At 42.5% G+C, this 21,631-nt stretch overlaps 1 protein-coding gene across 1 annotated transcript in view; it reads right to left on the bottom strand.

Annotated features, from left to right (window-relative positions):
• Positions 1–19,301, bottom strand: part of iglon5 (IgLON family member 5) — a gene marked incomplete at its 3' end in the record, with an annotated part of 50,777 nt that extends 31,476 nt beyond the window's left edge. The window contains exon 1 of the mRNA XM_083910366.1: positions 19,207–19,301. Coding sequence (XP_083766492.1) covers positions 19,207–19,267 — 61 coding nt within the window. The 5' untranslated portion in view covers positions 19,268–19,301. The remainder of the gene's footprint in view (positions 1–19,206) is intronic.
• Positions 19,302–21,631: the final 2,330 nt, after the last annotated feature.

Raw genomic sequence — 21,631 nt, 5'->3', positions numbered from 1 at the left:
TCTATACTGCCACCAAAAGAGCGTTGCCAAATAATAAGCCATTTGATACATACACCAAGTGTGTTGTCAAATAATGAGCCATTCGATACATTCACAAGAGATACTAGTTGCCAAATAATGAGCCATTCTATACTGCCACCAAGAGACTCAATGCCAAATAATGAGTCATTTCATGCATCCACCAAGAGATTCATTGCCAAATAATGAGCCATTTTATATCCACCAAAAGACCAGTTGCCAAATTTTAAGCCATTCGATACGTCCAACAAGAGTGGTTGCCAAATATTGAGCCATTCAATCCATCCACCAAGAGTGTTGTCAAATAATGAGCCATTCTATACATTGACAAGAGAGACTGGTTGCCAAATAATGAGCCATTTTATAAATCTACCAAGAGCGTGTTACCAAATAATGAGCCATTCAATACATCCACCAAGAGTGTTGTCAAATAATGAGCCATTCAATACAACCACCAAGAGTGTTGTCAAATAATGAGCCATTCTATACATTGACAAGAGAGACTGGTTGCCAAATAATGAGCCATATTATAAATCCTCCAAGAGCGTGTTACCAAATAATGAGCCATTCTATACATCCACAAGAGTGTTGCCATATAATGAGCCATTCTATACATCAACCAAGAGTGTTGTCAAATAATGAGCCATTCTATACATTGACAAGAGATACTAGTTGCCAAATAATGAGCCATTTTATAAATCTTCCAAGAGCGTGTTACCAAATAATGAGCCATTCTATACATCCACAAGAGTGTTGCCATATAATGAGCCATTCTATACATCCACCAAGAGTGTTGTCAAATAATGAGCCATTTTCTATACATTCACAAGAGATACTTGTTGCCAAATAATGAGCCATTTTATAAATCTACCAAGAGCGTGTTACCAAATAATGAGCCATTCAATAAATCCACCATGAGTGTTGTCAAATAATGAGCCATTCTATACATTGACAAGGGAGACTGGTTGCCAAATAATGAGCCATTCAATACATCCACCAAGAGTGTTGTCAAATAATGAGCCATTCCATACATCCACAGAGAGACTTGTTGCTAAATAATGAGTAGATTTTGTGACGTGCAGGTGATCACATAAAGTTTGTTCCCATTAAAGTTTGGTGCAAATTTACTCAGTGATGACGTCACAAAAATGATCAAATATTCTAAGACAACAACGACGACAACAACAACAACAACGACGACGACAACAACAACAACAATGACGTGGTCGCGTCTGTGGCCTCTTAAGTGAGTGTCCACCACTCTTCTTCTGTCTTCAGAGCGTCTGTGTTCCACCTTCAGCTGAACACGAGTCAGCTCTGTGTTATCGATCCACTCTTTTATTCTCTCCTCTCGTCCAGAGGCAGCTTTAGCTTTGATAGAAGCACAGACGCATAAATTCTCCAGACCATTTGCTGCGAGAGGGCGGATAAATGAAAGCAGGCCTCGAGAAACCAACGTGGCGTGGTGAGGAATTTCATTCTGAGATCATTAGGAAAAACACATTTCCCTCTGTGTGTGTGTGTGTGTGTGTGCGTGTGTGTGTGTGTGGGTGTGTGTGTGTGTGTACAGTGAGCGTCTACGTTCTCACTGAAGTGAAGAGTTAGCACACACCCTGACAAAATGGCTGCCAGCGCAGAGACGAGGGAGAAACTAAATATTAGCCACTTAACACAAGACTTGCATCATAAAGTCTGCACCTGTTTAAACATCTGAACCAGTGAAGAGAAGAAACACTGCAGAGGAAGGAAGGAAGAAAGAAGAAGAAGAAGAAGAAGAAGAAGAAGAAGAAAGAAGACGAAGACGAAGAAGAAAGAAGACGAAGACGAAGAAAGGAGAAGAAATAAGAAGAAGAAGAAGAAGAAGAAGAAGAAGAGGAAGAAAGAAGAAGAAGAAAGAAGACGAAGACGAAGAAGAAAGAAGACGACGACTGAGAAATGATGGAGAAAAACTCTCTCACACCAAAGTCACTCACTCTCCCACACCAAAGTCACTCACTCTCCCACACCAAAGTCACTCACTCTCCCACACCAAAGTCACTCACTCTCCCACACCAAAGTCACTCACTCTCCTCACACCAAAGTCACTCACTCTCCCACACCAAAGTCCATAGAGTAAACCAGTGATTTTAACATCACAGCACACAGGAGTTCACAGGAGTTGTTGATCCACTGCTGCCTCCATCACTAACTTACAATGACTGATTTTAGTGAATTCGGCTTTTAAAATATTTAATTTAGACTTAATTCAGTGACACAAAGTGACCACACGAGGCAGCAGAGGACCAGCAGCTCCTGTGTCCCTGTGAGCTAAAATCACTGGTTTTCTCTATGGACTTTGGTCTTTTATGAATTTGTTTTGGTGTAACTTGAAACAACACAATAAGCAGAAGATTTTAAATATTTCGTCCATGTTTACTTTAACACAGTTAAACTAAACTCTTTAACCCTCTCTCTCTCTCCGTCTCTCTCTCTCTGTGATAGAGTAGGACTCTTGCTTTTGGCACAGAGAGCGTGGGAGAACTGGAGGCTCCAGGTCTGAGGCCGGACAGCGACACAGAGGAGGCGCAGAGGAGGCGCAGAGGGGAGCAGCTCCTGAAGCCTCTCACTGCTCAGTGACAACAGGGCATCTGTGTGTGAGGCCCAGCAGAGTAAAGAAGGCTGTGTGTGTGTGTGTGTGTGTGCGTGTGTGTGTGTGCGTGTGTGTGTGTGTGTGTGTGTGTGTGCGTAAATGTGAATGGAAGACGGCCTTGAAAAGAGAAAAATCTATAAAACACTGTCTGCAACAAACAATTATATGAAATCGTTTTGTGTCGAGGTGTGTGTGAGTGTGTGTGTGTGTGTGTGTGTGTGTGTGTGTGTGTGTGTGTGTGTGAGGCCGGAGGTGAAGTCTGCTGAAATTCACCATCCCCTCGACGCCGTGTGGCCTCTAAGACCTGCTGTTGTTTAGAGTCTTTAAAGGCTTTTGTTTCTCTTTGAACGCACAGAAGCCGCAGGAGCGTCTGTGTCCACCAGGGCGTCACTGACACTGAGGGAGGTTCTGCTCTGCGTCAATGAACGGGAGTTTGTCAAAGGATCACGATATACAGTTTACGTTTTTATATCATTCAATATTTATATCACGGTATAAGTCAAATTATCTATATCTATATCCCAATATATGAGATACAGTATATCTGCTGTAACACTAATAATAAGGCTTAAAATGAAAGAAATAATAATGAGACTGAGTGACAAATAATGAGCCATTATATGCATCTACCAAGAGTGCGTTGCCAAATAATGAGCCATTCAATACAGCCACCAAGAGAGCAGTTGTCAAATAATGAGCCATTCTATACATCCACCAAGAGAGTGGTTGCCAAATAATGAGCCATTCTATACATCCACCAAGAGAGTGGTTGCCAAATAATGAGCCATTCTATAAATTCACCAAGAGCGCAGTTGCCAAATAATAAGCCATTCAATACATCCACCAAGAGAGGGGTTCCCCAATAACGAGCCATTCTATACAACCAGCAAGAAAGTGGTTGCAAAATAATGAGCCATTATATACATCCACCAAGAGATGAGTTGCCAAATATTGAGCGATTGTATATATCCACAGAGAGACTAGTTGCCATTTGAATCATTATATACATTCAATACGTCCTCCAAGAGAGGTTGCCAAATAATGAGCCATTCAATACATCCACCAAGAGAGTGGTTGCCAAATAATGAGCCATTCTATAAATTCACCAAGAGAGCAGTTGCCAAATAATAAGCCATTCAATACATCCACCAAGAGAGGGGTTCCCCAATAACGAGCCATTCTATACAACCAGCAAGAAAGTGGTTGCCAAATAATGAGCCATTATATACATCCACCAAGAGATGAGTTGCCAAATATTGAGCGATTGTATATATCCACAGAGAGACTAGTTGCCATTTGAGCCATTATATACATTCAATACGTCCTCCAAGAGAGGTTGCCAAATAATGAGCCATTCAATACATCCACCAAGAATATGGGTGCCAAATAATGAGCCAATATATACGTCCACCAAGAATATGGTTGCCAAATAATGAGCCATTTAATACATCCACCACAAATATGGTTGCCAAATAATGAGCCATTACGTACATCCACCAAGAAAGTGGTTGCAGTGCGTACATCCACCAAGATACATATACAGTATACCAGCAGGGGGCGCTCACAGCAGCAGCACATACTGTGTGTGTGTGTGGGTGTGTGTGTGTAACACACCGTTACACTCATGTAACAGACGTCACAGATGAGCGACGACATCACGACAAAAAAAAAAAGGTCTTCGATGTTTTTCTAATTCTCCGACGCTCGACAGGAAGTGGGTGACCTTCATCTCTGCAGGCTCCGCCTCCAACTGAGTCACAAACAATCCAATAAAGTCTTTTTCTCTGACAGGAAGAAGAAAGGAAGGAGGCCTTCACACAGGAAACACCGAGGGAGAGGAAGAAAGAAGATGGAGGGAAAAGATGTGATGGAAAAGGAGGAGGAGGAGGAGGAGGAGGAGGAGGAAGAGGAGGAGGAGGAAGAGGAGGAGGAGGAGGAGGAAGAGGAGGAAGAGGAGGAGGAGGAAGAGGAGGAGGTGGAGGAGGTGGAGGAGGAGGAGGAGGAGGAAGAGGAGGAGGTGTTGGGTCTTATTTACACGTAGCTGCCAGTATGACAGGTAATTTGGGCAAATTCTCCACAGAGCCTGAAGCAGACGGGAGGATAAAGACGGGAGGAAAAAAGAGAGGAGGAGGGAGGAGAGGAGGAGAGGGGGGGAGGTGAGGGAGGATAAAGACGGAAGATGGGAGGAAAAAAGAGAGGGAGGAGGAGGAGAGGAGAGGAGAGGAGGAGAGGAGAGGGGGGACAAAGATGGGAGGAAAAAAGAGAGGAGGGCGGGAGGAGAGGAGGAGAAGAGGAGAGGGGGGGAGGGGGGAGGACGTGCCGAGACTTCCTGACTTCAGCCAGAGATGAGTTTTACCAACAAGACAAGAAATGTGTTTTACAAGAGAGGAGGAGAGACAGGAGGAGGAGCAACAGGAGGAGAGACAGGAGGAGGAGCAACAGGAGGAGAGACAGGAGGAGAGACAGGAGGAGGAGCAACAGGAGGAGAGACAGGAGGAGGTGAAGAGACAGGAGGACGAGGAGAGACAGGAGGACGAGGAGAGACAGGAGGACGAGGGACAGAAGGAGGAGGAGGATGAGGAGGTGGAGGAGGAGGAGACAGGAGGACAGACAGGAGGAGAGACGGGAGAAGGAGGAGGAGGAGAGACAGGAGGAGAGACAGGAGAAGGAGGAGGAGGAGGAGACAGGAGGAGGAGGAGGAGACAGGAGGAGGTGGAGGAGGAGGAGACAGGAGGAGAGACAGGAGGGTGACGGACATTTAGATTCAACTCATCTTTTCATGTCCATGGTGTATATGTATTTACTGTGTGTGCGCGTGTGTGCGCGTGTGTGCGCGCGCGTGTGTGTGTGTGTGTGTGTGTGAACATGTGTGTGTGTGTGAACATGTGTGTGTGTGTGAACATGTGTGTGTGTGTGTGTGTGTCACTCCTTTATTCTGCCTCTCTGGAGCGACAGCGCTGGACGAGCTAACGAGGCGTTTGTAGCGGTGGGCGGAGCTAAGGGACAGACCAGCGCGCTCCACTTCCTGTGGTGAGTCATGGTGACAGTGAGGCGTCACAGTTGTCATCTTTCATCCTTCACATTAATCCGTTCACTCAGTGGTGAACGAACACTCGCTCTCTTCACAGACGCAGAACGCCGCCATCACGACCCCATCTTTGAAGGCCATCCCATAATTGTTGGATCCAGATGAAACTCTGTGTGATGGTAGAGTTCCTGATCCTGAAAACATATTCTAAATTTGGTTCAAATCCGTCGAGTTTTGACAGAGATACGAGGTGTTGTTTTTACAGTTTTGCCCATTGATAAGAGATGGGTGTTCCTTTATTATTTCATCTCGTTTGTGACATCATCAGTGGGAGGAGTCTTACCAAAATTGAATGGGAGCATATTCAGACGATCACCTACACATCACCAAACATTTGGATTGATCCGTCAAAAAAAAAAAAATCGCTAACGGAAAAACAAACTGTGCATGTGTGTGTGTGTGAGACAGGGATTATGGCTTGATTGCACAGAAATACAATCACAGACAGTGGGATTATGGATTATTAGAGATTATTAGAGATTATTAGGGATTATTATGGATTACCTGCTTTGCTTCAGTGGAGAATGTAATTGTAATAAAAAAGAAAATGAACAAAACAAACAGTGATTTATCAGACGTGAGGATCATAATGAACAGGTGATTATCTTAATGGGTTAGGATCATAGTCTCTACAGTCTATATTACAGTCTCTACAGTCTCTATTACAGTCCCTACAGTCTCTATTACGGTCTATATTATAGTCTTTACATTCTATATTAGTCTCTATTATAGTCTCTACAGTCTCTATTACAGTCTCTACAGTCTCTATAACGGTCTATATTATAGTCTTTACATTCTATATTATAGTCTCTACAGTCTCTATTATAGTCTACAGTCTATTATAGTCTCTACAGTTTATATTCAAGTCTATATTACAGTCTCTATTACGGTCTATATTATAGTCTTTACATTCTATATTACAGTCTCTACAGTCTATATTATAGTCTTTACATTCTATATTACAGTCTCTACAGTCTATATTATAGTCTACAGTCTATTACAGTCTCTACAGTCTATTACAGTCTCTACAGTCTCTATTATAGTCTCTACAGTCTATATTAGTCTCTATTATAGTCTCTACAGTCTATATTATAGTCTATTAGTCTCTACAGTCTCTATTATAGTCTCTACAGTCTATATTATAGTCTCTACAGTCTATATTATAGTCTATTAGTCTCTACAGTCTATATTATAGTCTCTACAGTCTCTATTATAGTCTACAGTCTATATTACAGTCTCTACAGTCTCTATTATAGTCTATATTAGTCTCTACAGTCTCTATTATAGTCTCTACAGTCTATATTCCCGTCTCTACAGTCTATATTCCAGTCTCTACAGTCTCTATTATAGTCTCTACAGTCTATATTCCAGTCTCTACAGTCTATATTATAGTCTCTACAGTCTCTATTATAGTCTACAGTCTATATTCCAGTCTCTACAGTCTATATTCCAGTCTCTACAGTCTATATTATAGTCTCTACAGTCTCTATTATAGTCTACAGTCTATATTCCAGTCTCTATAGTCTATATTACAGTCTAAAGTCTCTATTATAGTCTCTACAGTCTATATTCCCGTCTCTACAGTCTATATTACAGTCTCTATTATAGTCTATATTAGTCTCTACAGTCTCTATTATAGTCTCTACAGTCTATATTCCCGTCTCTACAGTCTATATTATAGTCTCTACAGTCTCTATTATAGTCTACAGTCTATATTACAGTCTCTACAGTCTATATTATAGTCTATATTAGTCTCTACAGTCTCTATTATAGTCTATATTAGTCTCTACAGTCTCTATTATAGTCTCTACAGTCTATATTCCCGTCTCTACAGTCTATATTATAGTCTCTACAGTCTCTATTATAGTCTACAGTCTATATTACAGTCTCTACAGTCTATATTATAGTCTATATTAGTCTCTACAGTCTCTATTATAGTCTATATTAGTCTCTACAGTCTCTATTATAGTCTATATTAGTCTCTACAGTCTCTATTATAGTCTCTACAGTCTATATTACAGTCTCTACAGTCTATATTATAGTCTATATTAGTCTCTACAGTCTCTATTATAGTCTATATTAGTCTCTACAGTCTCTATTATAGTCTATATTAGTCTCTACAGTCTCTATTATAGTCTCTACAGTCTATATTCCCGTCTCTACAGTCTATATTATAGTCTCTACAGTCTCTATTATAGTCTACAGTCTATATTACAGTCTCTACAGTCTATATTATAGTCTATATTAGTCTCTACAGTCTCTATTATAGTCTATATTAGTCTCTACAGTCTCTATTATAGTCTCTACAGTCTATATTATAGTCTACAGTCTATTACAGTCTCTATTATAGTCTCTACAGTCTATATTATAGTCTACAGTCTATTACAGTCTCTATTATAGTCTCTACAGTCTATATTCCAGTCAGATTATTTTTTCCTCACCACTGCGTCTCTTCGTGTCCTCGGGGAAAACGACTCTCGCCCCAAAAACCTTTTCAACAATAATAAATTGAAACTTTACACATGTTCACTCTGGATAAGAAACACATGATTTATTTGAATGTCAAAATTAGCATACGCGCGTGTGCGCGTGTGTGTGTGTGTGTGTGTGTGCGTGACTGTAAACAAACAGCTCTCTAACTAAAGCTCACATACGTTGGTTCACACAGCAAACGTCTGTCAAACTGCAGCTAATTAACTGTGAGGCCTGAGAAACAGCCTGAAGGACTCCATTAACCTGTGACGCTAACGAGGCTACGCTAACACACACACACACACACACACTGAACACGTGTGTGTGTGTGTGTGTGTGTGTGTGTGAGTATTGGATTTCCTGATGAGGAGCGAGGAGAACGCTGATCGTTCTTTAATGACCTTCAGTTCAACATGAATCTTTTATTAGTCCACGTCTGTTTGATGTGGACTAAGAAGAAAGAGGAAGAAGAGACGCGGCGGCCATTTTGACACTGACCCCCCCACCCCCATGGACCATTAGAGGACGATAACCTGGATCATCACACACACACACACACCAGACCAGACCAGACCAGACCAGACCAGACCAGACCAGACCAGAGTAGACCAGACCATAGTAGACCAGACCAGACGAGACCAGACAAGACAAGACCAGACCAGACCAGACCAGACCAGACCAGAGTAGACCAGACCATAGTAGACCAGACCAGACGAGACCAGACAAGACAAGACCAGACCAGACCAGACCAGAGTAGACAAGACCAGACCAGACCAGAGTAGACCAGACCAGAGTAGACCAAACCAGACCAGAATAGACCAGAGTAGACAAGACCAGACCAGACCAGAGTAGACCAGAGTAGACCAGAGTAGACCAGACCAGACCAGACCAGACAAGACAAGACAAGACCAGACCAGACCAGAGTAGACCAGAGTAGACCAGACCAGACCAGAGTAGACCAGAGTAGACGAGACCAGACCAGAGTAGACCAGAGTAGACAAGACCAGACCAGACCAGAGTAGACCAGAGTAGACCAGACCAGACCAGACAAGACAAGACAAGACCAGACCAGACCAGAGTAGACCAGAGTAGACCAGACCAGACCAGAGTAGACCAGACCAGAGTAGACCAGACCAGACCAGACCAGAGTAGACCAGAGTAGACAAGACCAGACCAGACCAGAGTAGACCAGAGTAGACCAAACCAGACCAGAGTAGACCAGAGTAGACAAGACCAGAGTAGACCAGAGTAGACCAGACCAGACCAGACAAGACAAGACCAGACCAGACCAGAGTAGACCAGAGTAGACCAGACCAGACCAGAGTAGACAAGACCAGACCAGAGTAGATCAGAGTAGACAAGACCAGACCAGACCAGAGTAGACAAGACCAGACCAGACCAGAGTAGACCAGACCAGACCAGACCAGAGTAGACCAGACCAGACCAGAGTAGACCAGACCAGAGTAGACCAGACCAGACCAGACCAGAGTAGACCAGAGTAGACAAGACCAGACCAGACCAGAGTAGACCAGACCAGACCAGACAAGACCAGACTAGACCAGACCAGACCAGCGTAACAGAGTTCTTGTTACATTATAACAAACATGATCCTGTGACTGTAATTGTTGCCTCTGAAAAAAAAACTGTAACATTTCAATTCAAACACACACATTTCAGAAGATGCTCACTTTTCTTTGTGTTTCCCCTTCACACACACACACACACACACACACACACACACACACACACACACACACACACACACACACACACACACACACACACACACACACACACACACACACACCTCTGACATCAAATCAATATCATGACACAAAGTGTTGATCAAACCTGGAAATGATGATGTTTCTCAAATGTCACAAACACACAATGATTTATGTGTTTTTATGAAGCAAAGAAACTGGAGAATGTTTACGTTTAAGAAGCTGAGAAATATAATGTTTTTAATATGTTAAACTGAAGTTAGTAAACCACTCACTCTCCCACACCAAAGTCACTCACGCTCCCACACCAAAGTCACTCACTTGTCGTCTTAAAAACTCACATTAATTCAACACAAACTCGTCCAGTAACAAAAATAAAAAAAAGGAGTAAAATCAATAGCAGAGAATTTCTTCTCTCTTTGTAAAAGAATAAGATTAAAGTGATGTCAGTGAAACAGAGACATGATGGATTCATGTGATCTAGACTCTGAGAAAACACCTGCTCACGTCTGTGTCTGTGCAGACGACACATTCATCCTGATCACTGCTGTCACAGGAACGCCAGGAACATCGTACTCACGTTCACCAACACCAGGAACATCAGGAACACCATACTGACGTTCACCAACAACAGGAACATCAGGAACATCAGGAACACCATATGGACGTTCACCAAACACTGTCATTCAGTGTCGGTGATATTATCATGATATTTATGCTCAAGATATATGATCAGGATATTTAAGTCAGGGCATGACACACACACACACACACACACACACAGACACACACAGACAGACAGACAGACACACACACAGACAGACACACACACACACACAGTCCTGACAGGAATAACAATCAGACTTTAACGTCTTTTTCTGTTTCTATAGGAGTCAGAGATGCTATGTGAGCTAGTTAGTGACCTGTGTGTGTGTGTGTGTGTGTGTGTGTGTGTCTGTGTGTGTGTGTGCGTGTGTGTCTGTGTGTCTGTGTGTCTGTGTGTCTATTAAAGTCTGGGACACAATTATCTTCCATGTTCTCCTCTTCCTCTTCTTCTTCCTCTTCCTCTTCCTCTTCCTCTTCCTCTCTCTGCTGCTCAGTGTGAATGAGTCAGGAACACAATTACTTCTCTTTTCTCCTGCATTTCATCCCTCATCCATCCATCCATCCATCCATCCATCCATCACTCCAACCATCCATCCATCCCTCCTCCCTTCATCCATCCATCCATCCATCCCTCCTCATCCATCCATCCCTCTCTCACAGCTTCATGAGTAGTTAGTGATATATAGATTATTGTTGTCCTCACAAACACAGATAATCTCTGACATGAAGCTGTGATGAAACATCTGTTGAACGCTGTTTTTTTAACCTGTGGAAACAAAACAAGCAGCAGAACGAGGCTGTTGTTGTTGTTGTTGTTGTTGTTGACGTTGACAGGAAACATTAAAGGTGCCGCTCTGTTTTTTTTGTGTGTAAAGGAAGTTTGTGTTTCTGCAACACGACTGCAGGCTGTTGAAGTCGTGGTCGTCATGACAACGGTCACTGAGAAATGATCATGGTGAAGAGTTTTAGTGGATCAGGTGATGAATGACACACCTTTAACAACATGTTAGGGTAAGTGACGTTTGTAAACCACTCACTCTCACACACCAAAGTCACTCACTCTCTCACACCAAAGTCACTCACTCTCCCACACCAAAGTCACTCACTCTCACACACCAAAGTCACTCACTCTCCCACACCAAAGTCACTCACTCTCCTCACACCAAAGTCACTCACTCTCACACACCAAAGTCACTCACTCTCACACACCAAAGTCACTCACTCTCCCACACCAAAGTCACTCACTCTCCCACACCAAAGTCACTCACTCTCCCACACCAAAGTCACTCACTCTCCTCACACCAAAGTCACTCACTCTCCCACACCAAAGTCACTCACTCTCCCACACCAAAGTCACTCACTCTCACACACCAAAGGCACTCACTCTCACACTCCAAAGTCACTCACTCTCCCACACCAAAGTCACTCACTCTCCTCACACCAAAGTCACTCACTCTCTCACACCAAAGTCACTCACTCTCACACACCAAAGTCACTCACTCTCCCACACCAAAGTCACTCACTGTCCAACACCAAAGTCACTCACTCTCCCACACCAAAGTCACTCACTCTCCTCACACCAAAGTCACTCACTCTCCCACACCAAAGTCACTCACTCTCCCACACCAAAGTCACTCACTCTCACACACCAAAGGCACTCACTCTCCTCACACCAAAGTCACTCACTCTCCCACACCAAAGTCACTCACTCTCCCACACCAAAGTCACTCACTCTCACACACCAAAGGCACTCACTCTCACACACCAAAGTCACTCACTCTCCCACACCAAAGTCACTCACTCTCCTCACACCAAAGTCACTCACTCTCACACACCAAAGTCACTCACTCTCCCACACCAAAGTCACTCACTCTCCTCACACCAAAGTCACTCACTCTCCCACACCAAAGTCACTCACTCTCCTCACACCAAAGTCACTCACTCTCACACACCAAAGTCACTCACTCTCCCACACCAAAGTCACTCACTCTCCTCACACCAAAGTCACTCACTCTCCCACACCACTCTCACACACCAAAGTCACTCACTCTCCCACACCAAAGTCACTCACTCTCTCACACCAAAGTCACTCACTCTCCTCACACCAAAGTCACTCACTCTCACACACCAAAGTCACTCACTCTCACACACACCAAAGTCACTCACTCTCCCACACCAAAGTCACTCATACAGAGCTCATACAGACTCACTTCTAACACCACTCGCTTATTAGAACCTCAAGTTCTGAGGGTTTTTCTTTTTTCCTCCAGTTGTGAAAAATTAAGCCTTCACTGGAAACTGACATTTAACTGCAGCACACACACACACACCCACACCCCCCCCACACACACCCCCACACACACACACAGCTCTTGTAGTAATGAGGACAGCGAGCAGAACAGGACCTCAGTCCCTGAGGATCAGCTCTAATCTGAACCATGTTCTACTGATGCTAACAGAGGAACACCATGTCTGTGTGTGAGGTTCTTCTTTAATGTGTGTGTGTGTGTGTGTGTGTGTGTGTGTGTGTGTGTGTGTGTGTGTGTGTGTGTGTGTATTAATCTGCAGTGTGAAGCGAAGCCTTGAAAACCAGTTTCTGCCAAATCTCTTTCATTTGTTTTCTGGGTTTATTTTCTCTCATATTTAAAATAACACACAACTGTACAGAGACACACACACAACCATACATGCACAGCCACACACACACACACACAACCACACACAACCATATATGCACAACCACACACAACCATACATGCACAGCCACACACACACACACACAACCACACACAACCATATATGCACAACCACACACAACCATATATGCACAACCACACACACACATCCACACACACACACAACTGTACAGAGACACACACACAACCACACACACACACACACAAAACCACACACGCACAACCATATATGCACAACCACACACATACACAACCACACACACACACACACACAAACAGAGCAGCAGCTCCTCCAGAAGAGAGAGAGGCATCTGCTGACGCTGGCACCTCCTCTTCTTCATCACCACGCCAACACTGTGTGTGTGTGTGTGTGTGTGTGTGTGTGTGTGTGTGTGGCTAACATGCTAACACGTGTCATGAGCACTGACCCCACTTGGACCCCATATGTTGCGAAACAGGAAGAATGGAGGACCCACACACACACACACACACACACATACTCTGACACTGGCTCAGTGTTAGTGGGAGGAACCATCTGTTGGACTGTTCCAACATCACTCACTCACTCACACACACACATACAGTAAGTATGTGGACAAACATCCATTGTTAAAGTTTACATACGCAGGTAAGTTTTTGTATTTCATGACCGCTCACCCACTCACTCTCCCACACCAAAGCCCACAGAGAAAACCAGTGATTTTAGCTCACAGGGACACAGGAGCTGCTGGTCCTCTGCTGCCTCGTGTGGTCACTTTGTGTCACTGAGTTAAGTCTAAAGTAAATATTTTAAAAGCCGAATTTTACAGAATAAGACGTTTGAAGTTAGTGATGGAGGCAGCAGTGGATCAACAACTCCTGTGAACTCCTGTGTGCTGTGATGTTAAAATCACTGGTTTACTCTATGGACTTTGGTGTGGGAGAGTGAGTGACTTTGGTGTGGGAGAAAAAAAAGATTTTGGTCGCTTAAAAGACATTTTATTTGATTTTTCAGCTTCTTAAATGTGAATATTTTCACGTTTCTGTCATTTTTCAGCTTCTTAAATGTGAATATTTTCACGTTTCTGTCATTTTTCAGCTTCTTAAATGTGAACATTTTCACGTTTCTGTCATTTTTCAGCTTCTTAAATGTGAATATTTTCAGCTTCTTAAATGTGAATATTTTCACGTTTCTGTCATTTTTCAGCTTCTTAAATGTGAATATTTTCATGTTTCTGTCATTTTTCAGCTTCTTAAATGTGAATATTTTCACGTTTCTGTCATTTTTCAGCTTCTTAAATGTGAATATTTTCATGTTTCTGTCATTTTTCAGCTTCTTAAATGTGAATATTTTCACGTTTCTGTCATTTTTCAGCTTCTTAAATGTGAATATTTTCACGTTTCTGTCATTTTTCAGCTTCTTAAATGTGAACATTTTCACGTTTCTGTCATTTTTCAGCTTCTTAAATGTGAATATTTTCACGTTTCTGTCATTTTTCAGCTTCTTAAATGTGAATATTTTCAGCTTCTTAAATGTGAATATTTTTACGTTTCTGTCATTTTTCAGCTTCTTAAATGTGAATATTTTTACGTTTCTGTCATTTTTCAGCTTCTTAAATGTGAATATTTTCATGTTTCTGTCATTTTTCAGCTTCTTAAATGTGAATATTTTCATGTTTCTGTCATTTTTCAGCTTCTTAAATGTGAATATTTTCATGTTTCTGTCATTTTTCAGCTTCTTAAATGTGAATATTTTCACGTTTCTGTCATTTTTCAGCTTCTTAAATGTGAATATTTTCATGTTTCTGTCATTTTTCAGCTTCTTAAATGTGAATATTTTCATGTTTCTGTCATTTTTCAGCTTCTTAAATGTGAATATTTTCATGTTTCTGTCATTTTTCAGCTTCTTAAATGTGAATATTTTCACGTTTCTGTCATTTTTCAGCTTCTTAAATGTGAATATTTTTACGTTTCTGTCATTTTTCAGCTTCTTAAATGTGAATATTTTCACGTTTCTGTCATTTTTCAGCTTCTTAAATGTGAATATTTTCACGTTTCTGTCATTTTTCAGCTTCTTAAATGTGAATATTTTCATGTTTCTGTCATTTTTCACCCTCTTAAATGTGAATATTTTCACGTTTCTGTCATTTTTCAGCTTCTTAAATGTGAATATTTTCACGTTTCTGTCATTTTTCAGCTTCTTAAATGTGAATATTTTCATGTTTCTGTCATTTTTCAGCTTCTTAAATGTGAATATTTTCACGTTTCTGTCATTTTTCAGCTTCTTAAATGTGAATATTTTTACGTTTCTGTCATTTTTCAGCTTCTTAAATGTGAATATTTTCACGTTTCTGTCATTTTTCAGCTTCTTAAATGTGAATATTTTCATGTTTCTGTCATTTTTCAGCTTCTTAAATGTGAATATTTTCATGTTTCTGTCATTTTTCAGCCTCTTAAATGTGAATACTGTCCTTGTACAGACTGATGTCTGGATTCTTAAACCTCTCACAGATGGTGCAGGTTTACATTAATCATGAACAGCTTGTGTTGCAGACATATTAAGACCTTTCTTCATGTACATGTTGGGCAGTGGGCCATAACAGCTCTCCTGAGTTATGACATTTAACATAAGAAAACAGAGGAAGATGAAGGTGTGAGGAGGCGGGGCCAGGAGGCGGGGCCAGCAGCCGCTGACATCCCCAGTGTTTCTCAAACGTCTTAAAACACATCAGCTAAACTCTTCATCCTGACGCCTGAACGTGAAGCTTTGGCTCAATGAGCGACAATCACACACACGCGACGTAAACACAGGAGTTTGTATCATCAGCGTCACAATAATCCTAATCTTAAGAGCTGGAGTCTCAGCTCACAGATTATAAACACAGGATTATTCCACTGCTGCATGATTCATCACAGCAGCAGACGGTGGCCTTTTAACAGCCGTGTTCTCCCCCTTCATAATGCATGTGTTTCTCCTCCAGGAGAACCACGTGTTCTGGACCAAACCAGAACCACAGAGAGAGCGAGAACCACTCGTCCTGAGGCGCCGGCGAGCGGCGGCGTGGAGGCGTGGAGGCGTGCAGGTGGTTAACCTCACATCTCACCGCACTGACACCTCAATTATTGTTATTAAAGAGGCCACAGTCGTTTATTTATGCACTGATTTCCCACAGGAGAGCTAATGGAGCTGCCAGGTGTGTGTGTGTGTGTGTGTGTGTGTGTGTGTGTGTGCGCATGTGTGCGTGTGTGCGTGTGCGGGTGCGTGTGCGCGTCAACATGGTGAGAATATTAGATTAGGACATGATGGGGAACAAGAACATACATCGTCTCATTACCGTAACTCTTAGAGCGTCTGTGATACGAGTTCGGAAAAATTCAAACAGAAGGTGAACATGAACTCGTCATTACGGCAGCTGAGCGAGCGTCCAATCACAGACGCGCTCCCACGCTCACCGTTTGTTTGTAAATCGCCACGTGCAAAAAACGTTTTTACGCTAACGTTGTTTTTGTTTCCTTCGTTCGGACGGATGTCGTCACGAGTCGATGTACGATTGTCTCGCGCTTCATATCTCGATGATCACAGAACAGCCTTATCACGATGTTATTGGTATCGCGATTTTATTGGTATCACGATTTTATTGGTATCACGATGTTATTGGTATCGCGATGTTATTGGTATCACGATGTTATTGGTATCGCGATTGTATTGGTATCACGATTTTATTGGTATCACGATGTTATTGGTATCACGATGTTATTGGTATCAAGATTTTATTGGTATCAAGATTTTATTGGTATCAAGATTTTATTGGTATCAAGATTTTATTGGTATCACGATGTTATTGGTATCACGATGTTATTGGTATCAAGATTTTATTGGTATCAAGATTTTATTGGTATCAAGATTTTATTGGTATCACAATGTTATTGGTATCAAGATTTTATTGGTATCGCGATGTTATTGGTATCACGATTTTATTGGTATCAAGATTTTATTGGTATCAAGATTTTATTGGTATCACAATGTTATTGGTATCAAGATTGTATTGGTATCACGATTTTATTGGTATCACGATGTTATTGGTATCACGATGTTATTGGTATCAAGATTTTATTGGTATCGCGATGTTATTGGTATCACAATGTTATTGGTATCAAGATTTTATTGGTATCAAGATTTTATTGGTATCGCGATGTTATTGGTATCACGATTTTATTGGTATCACGATTTTATTGGTATCGCGATTTTATTGGTATCACGATGTTATTGGTATCACGATTTTATTGGTATCGCGATTTTATTGGTATCACGATGTTATTCGTTTCGCGATTTTATTGGTATCACAATGTTATTGACATCTCAATATTATTGGTATTGCAATGTTATTGGTATTGCGGTGTTATTGGTCTTGCTATTGGTATCGCAGTGTTACAGGTATCGGGATGTTATTGGTATCGTGAAGTTATTGGCATCGTTATTGGTATCGCGGTGTTATTGGTCACGCTATTGGTATCGCAATGTTACAGGTATCGGGATGTTACTGGTATCATGAAGTTATTTGTATCGCGATGTTACAGGTATCGCGATGTTATTGGTATTGTGAAGTTATTGGCATTGCAATGTTATTGGTATCGCAAAGTTATTGGTATCACAATGTTATTGGTATCGTGATGTTATTGGTATTGCGACATTATTGGTATAACGAAGTTATTGGTATCACAATGCTATTGGTATCGTGATGTTATTGGTATTGCGATGTTATTCATATTGCGATGTTATTGGTATCACTAAGTTATTGGTTTTGTGAAGTTATTGTCATCCCGATGTTATCGGTATCGTGGAGCGTGTATCGTACACCTACAGCAGCAGGTCTGCCCTCAGAGCAGAGTGAAACACCGTGGACAACATTCAAAGAGGTTTTGATGGAGCGTCTTCTGCACTTTAGTAACAATAATAATAATAATAATAATAATAATAATAATAATGACCTCATTTTAACTCTCATGTAAGTGAAACTGTCTCGTCTCTGTCTGTGCTGCAGATCTGGACCAGAGGACATCTGGTGTCTCAGTGGGATCTTTATGGGTAAATAAATAAATAAATAAATAAAATTCATTAAAAATTAAATAGTAATACGCCGCTTTACGTGCCCCGATTTCATGCGAGTTGCATACTGTACCTTTAAATACAACATAACATTAAGGCTTTTTTAGTGGGTGAATTAAAGTGAAGTGTGTGTGTAAAAACAACACACACACACACACACACACACACACACACACACACACACACACACACACACACACACACACACACACACACACACACACACACACACACACACACACACACACACACACACACACACACACACACACACAACCCCCTCCGAAAAAATCCATCTCTCCCTCGACCTTGTTTTTGAAGAGAAAAACACTCTCCTCTCTCTCTCTCTCTCTGCATTGCTCCTCCTCCTCCTCCTCTTCCTCCTCCTCCTCGCGCACTGATGGCGCGTCGTGTGCGTGGGATCCCGGACTCATTCACGTCACGTAAAGGAATGTTCAGGAGTGTTCGAATCTGTCATTATCATCACCGTTCGTGTTGTTTTTGTTATTAACCGTCATCATCATCATCATCATCACACACATACACACACGGTAAACAGCTGCTTCACGCGCACACCACTCGCTGTTCCACTGAACCCACGAGGTTACGCTTTAAAGAGACGCGTGCGCGCGCTCACGCACGCGGACACACAAGCATCTTCCCTAGCTCCACCACACACACAAAACTGTCCACTGTCGGTGTGCGCGTGGACCATGTGTAACATGTACATGCGTGGACACGCGCGAGACTCACACACACACATCATTAGTATTCACCTCCACAACCTCTTCAAGAAAATGAAAGGCATCATCATCATCATCATCTTCATCATCATCAGCAGCAGCAGCAGTAACAGAGTCAGTAAAGTCGCGCGTGGGCAAACTTACCTTTGGACAGCAGAACCAGAACCACGGCAGCACACGCGTTCCACAGCAGAGGAGAACCCATGGTGATGATGATGATGATGGTGGTGATGATGCTTCCTCTGGTATTTCCTCCTCTGTTTATCGAACCGATGCGACACGAGTGTGTGTGCGCGTGCGTGCCTGTGCGTGCGTGTAAGTAGCAGAAGAAGAAGAAGAAGAGGCTGGTGCGTGGATGTCAGCAGCAGCAGCAGCAGCAGTGATGAAGATGATGGTGACAACAGTCCATGTGAGTGGACTTTTCTTCCTCTCCGTGCTGCTGCTGTAAATAAACACAGAGAAGAAGAAGAAGAAGGAGGTGAAGGAGGAGGAGGAGGAGGAGGAGGAGGAGGAGGAGGTGCACAGGATGTGTCACACCACCACAAAAACCCCACAAAAACAAATATCCACAAAAACACGCAGGAGACAATGTGTCCACACACTTCAGAGGGACATGTAGCGCTGTGAGGACACAGGACACACCATCACTGCTCTCTGTCTCCCTCAGTGTGTGTGTGTGTGAGAGAGTGTGTGTGTGTCTGTGTGTGTGTTGGTATGCAGCGCGTGGCGTCGCACCGCAGCAGCGGCAGCTCTGGACGAATGCGAGGCGCGAGAGCGAGAGAGGGAGAGGAGAGAGAGGGTGATTGACAGTTCAAGGAGACTCTTCAACCAATCAGGAGGAAGGAGGCGGGATCAGTGCGATACGTGTGTGTGTGTGTGTGTGTGTGTGTGTCTGTGTGTGTGTGTGTGTGTGTGTGTGTGTGTGTCCCGCACAGACAGGCCGAGCCCACGAGCGCGTGGCAATAATGTAAAGTGTTTGTGATGCTGATGCTGCTGAGGGTGCAGTAACCACAGGGGACAGAGAGGGGGCGTGAGAGGGTTTTGTTGTTGTTTTTTTGAAGTGCGGTAAGTCCACGAAATCTACGTCTACGTCTTTTTCTTCACTGTTGGAAAGAAACTCAAGTTTGTAAACCACTCACTCTCCCACACCAAAGTCCACAGAGAAAACCAGTGATTTTAGCTCACAGGGACACAGGAGCTGCTGGTCCTCTGCTGCCTCGTGTGGTCACTCTGTGTCACTGAGTTAGGTCTGAATTAAATATTTTAAAAGCCGAATTTTACTAAATAAGTTAACTAAACTCATGGTTGTTGAGTTACTGTTCTTAATGTTATTATAGTAACACTGTGATGTTAAAATCACTGGTTTTCTCTATGGACTTTGGTGTGGGAGAGTGAGTGGTTTACAAACTTCAGTTTCAGGGTTAAATAAATCTGTTTCACTGGGTCAAAGAAAGTAGAAGAACTGAACAACGTAGCTGAGTTAGCAACGACGACTTTCGTTAGCGTTTTAGCTTCATAGCAACAAACGGCTAGTTTCTTAGCAACTACTGGCTAGCTTCATAGTAACAAACAATGTACGTTTTAGCTTTCTGGCAACTACCAGTTAGCATTTTAGCTTCACAGCAGCTAGTTTTTTAACTCACAAGCAACAAGCAGCTAGCTTCTTAGCAACTACTTGCTAACTTCTTAACCTCATAGTAGCAAACAATGTACGTCTTAGCTTCTTAGCAAGTACCAGCTAGCTTCTTAGTTAAGGCTTAGGCCTTAAAGAGATAAATAAATCTGTTTATAAACCACTCACTCTCCCACACCAAAGTCACTCACTCTCCCACACCAAAGTCGCTCACTCTCCCACACCAAAGTCCATAGAGTAAACCAGTGATTTTAACATCACAGCACACAGGAGTTCACAGGAGTTGTTGATCCACTGCTGCCTCCATCACTAACTTACAATGACTGATTTTAGTGAATTCGGCTTTTAAAATAATTCATTTAAACATACTTCAGTGACACAAAGTGACCACACGAGGCAGCAGAGGACCAGCAGCTCCTGTGTCCCTGTGAGCTAAAATCAATGGTTTTCTCTATGGGCTTTGGTGTGGGAGAGTGAGTGGTTTACAAACGTCAGTTTCCTGTCGTCAAAGTCAGTCTAACAGTGAAAGATAAAGACGAGAACGCGTTCTCTTAGACGTCGTAGACTTAAACCGACGTAGATTTTACGCGTCCACAGCTCTGACAGACGAAAAACCTGAACTATTCCTTTAAAAAATATGAACGTAAACAAGTGGGTTGGACAAATGTAACAGGAGGAGACGAGAGAGAAGAGAAAGTCGTCCATTTGGAGACTTTCTCTGAGATAAATGAACCACGTCCAAACACAATACCACCAGAAATGACAATACATTAACTTGCTGTCCACCCACTTCTGCTACTGTAGGCAAAAGACAATTATTTCACCTCTATTTTCAACACAACACAACTCAACTCAACACACGGGCGACAGATGACAACACTGTGAAGCACACATCAGCAACACAACATGAACACAAGTTAGTGTGTTGTCCTTCAT

The sequence above is a fragment of the Microchirus variegatus genome (genome assembly GCF_963457635.1).
Source record: "Microchirus variegatus genome assembly, chromosome: 2".
Taxonomy (NCBI): domain Eukaryota; kingdom Metazoa; phylum Chordata; class Actinopteri; order Pleuronectiformes; family Soleidae; genus Microchirus; species Microchirus variegatus.
This window is presented reverse-complemented; position numbering and strand designations above follow the sequence as displayed.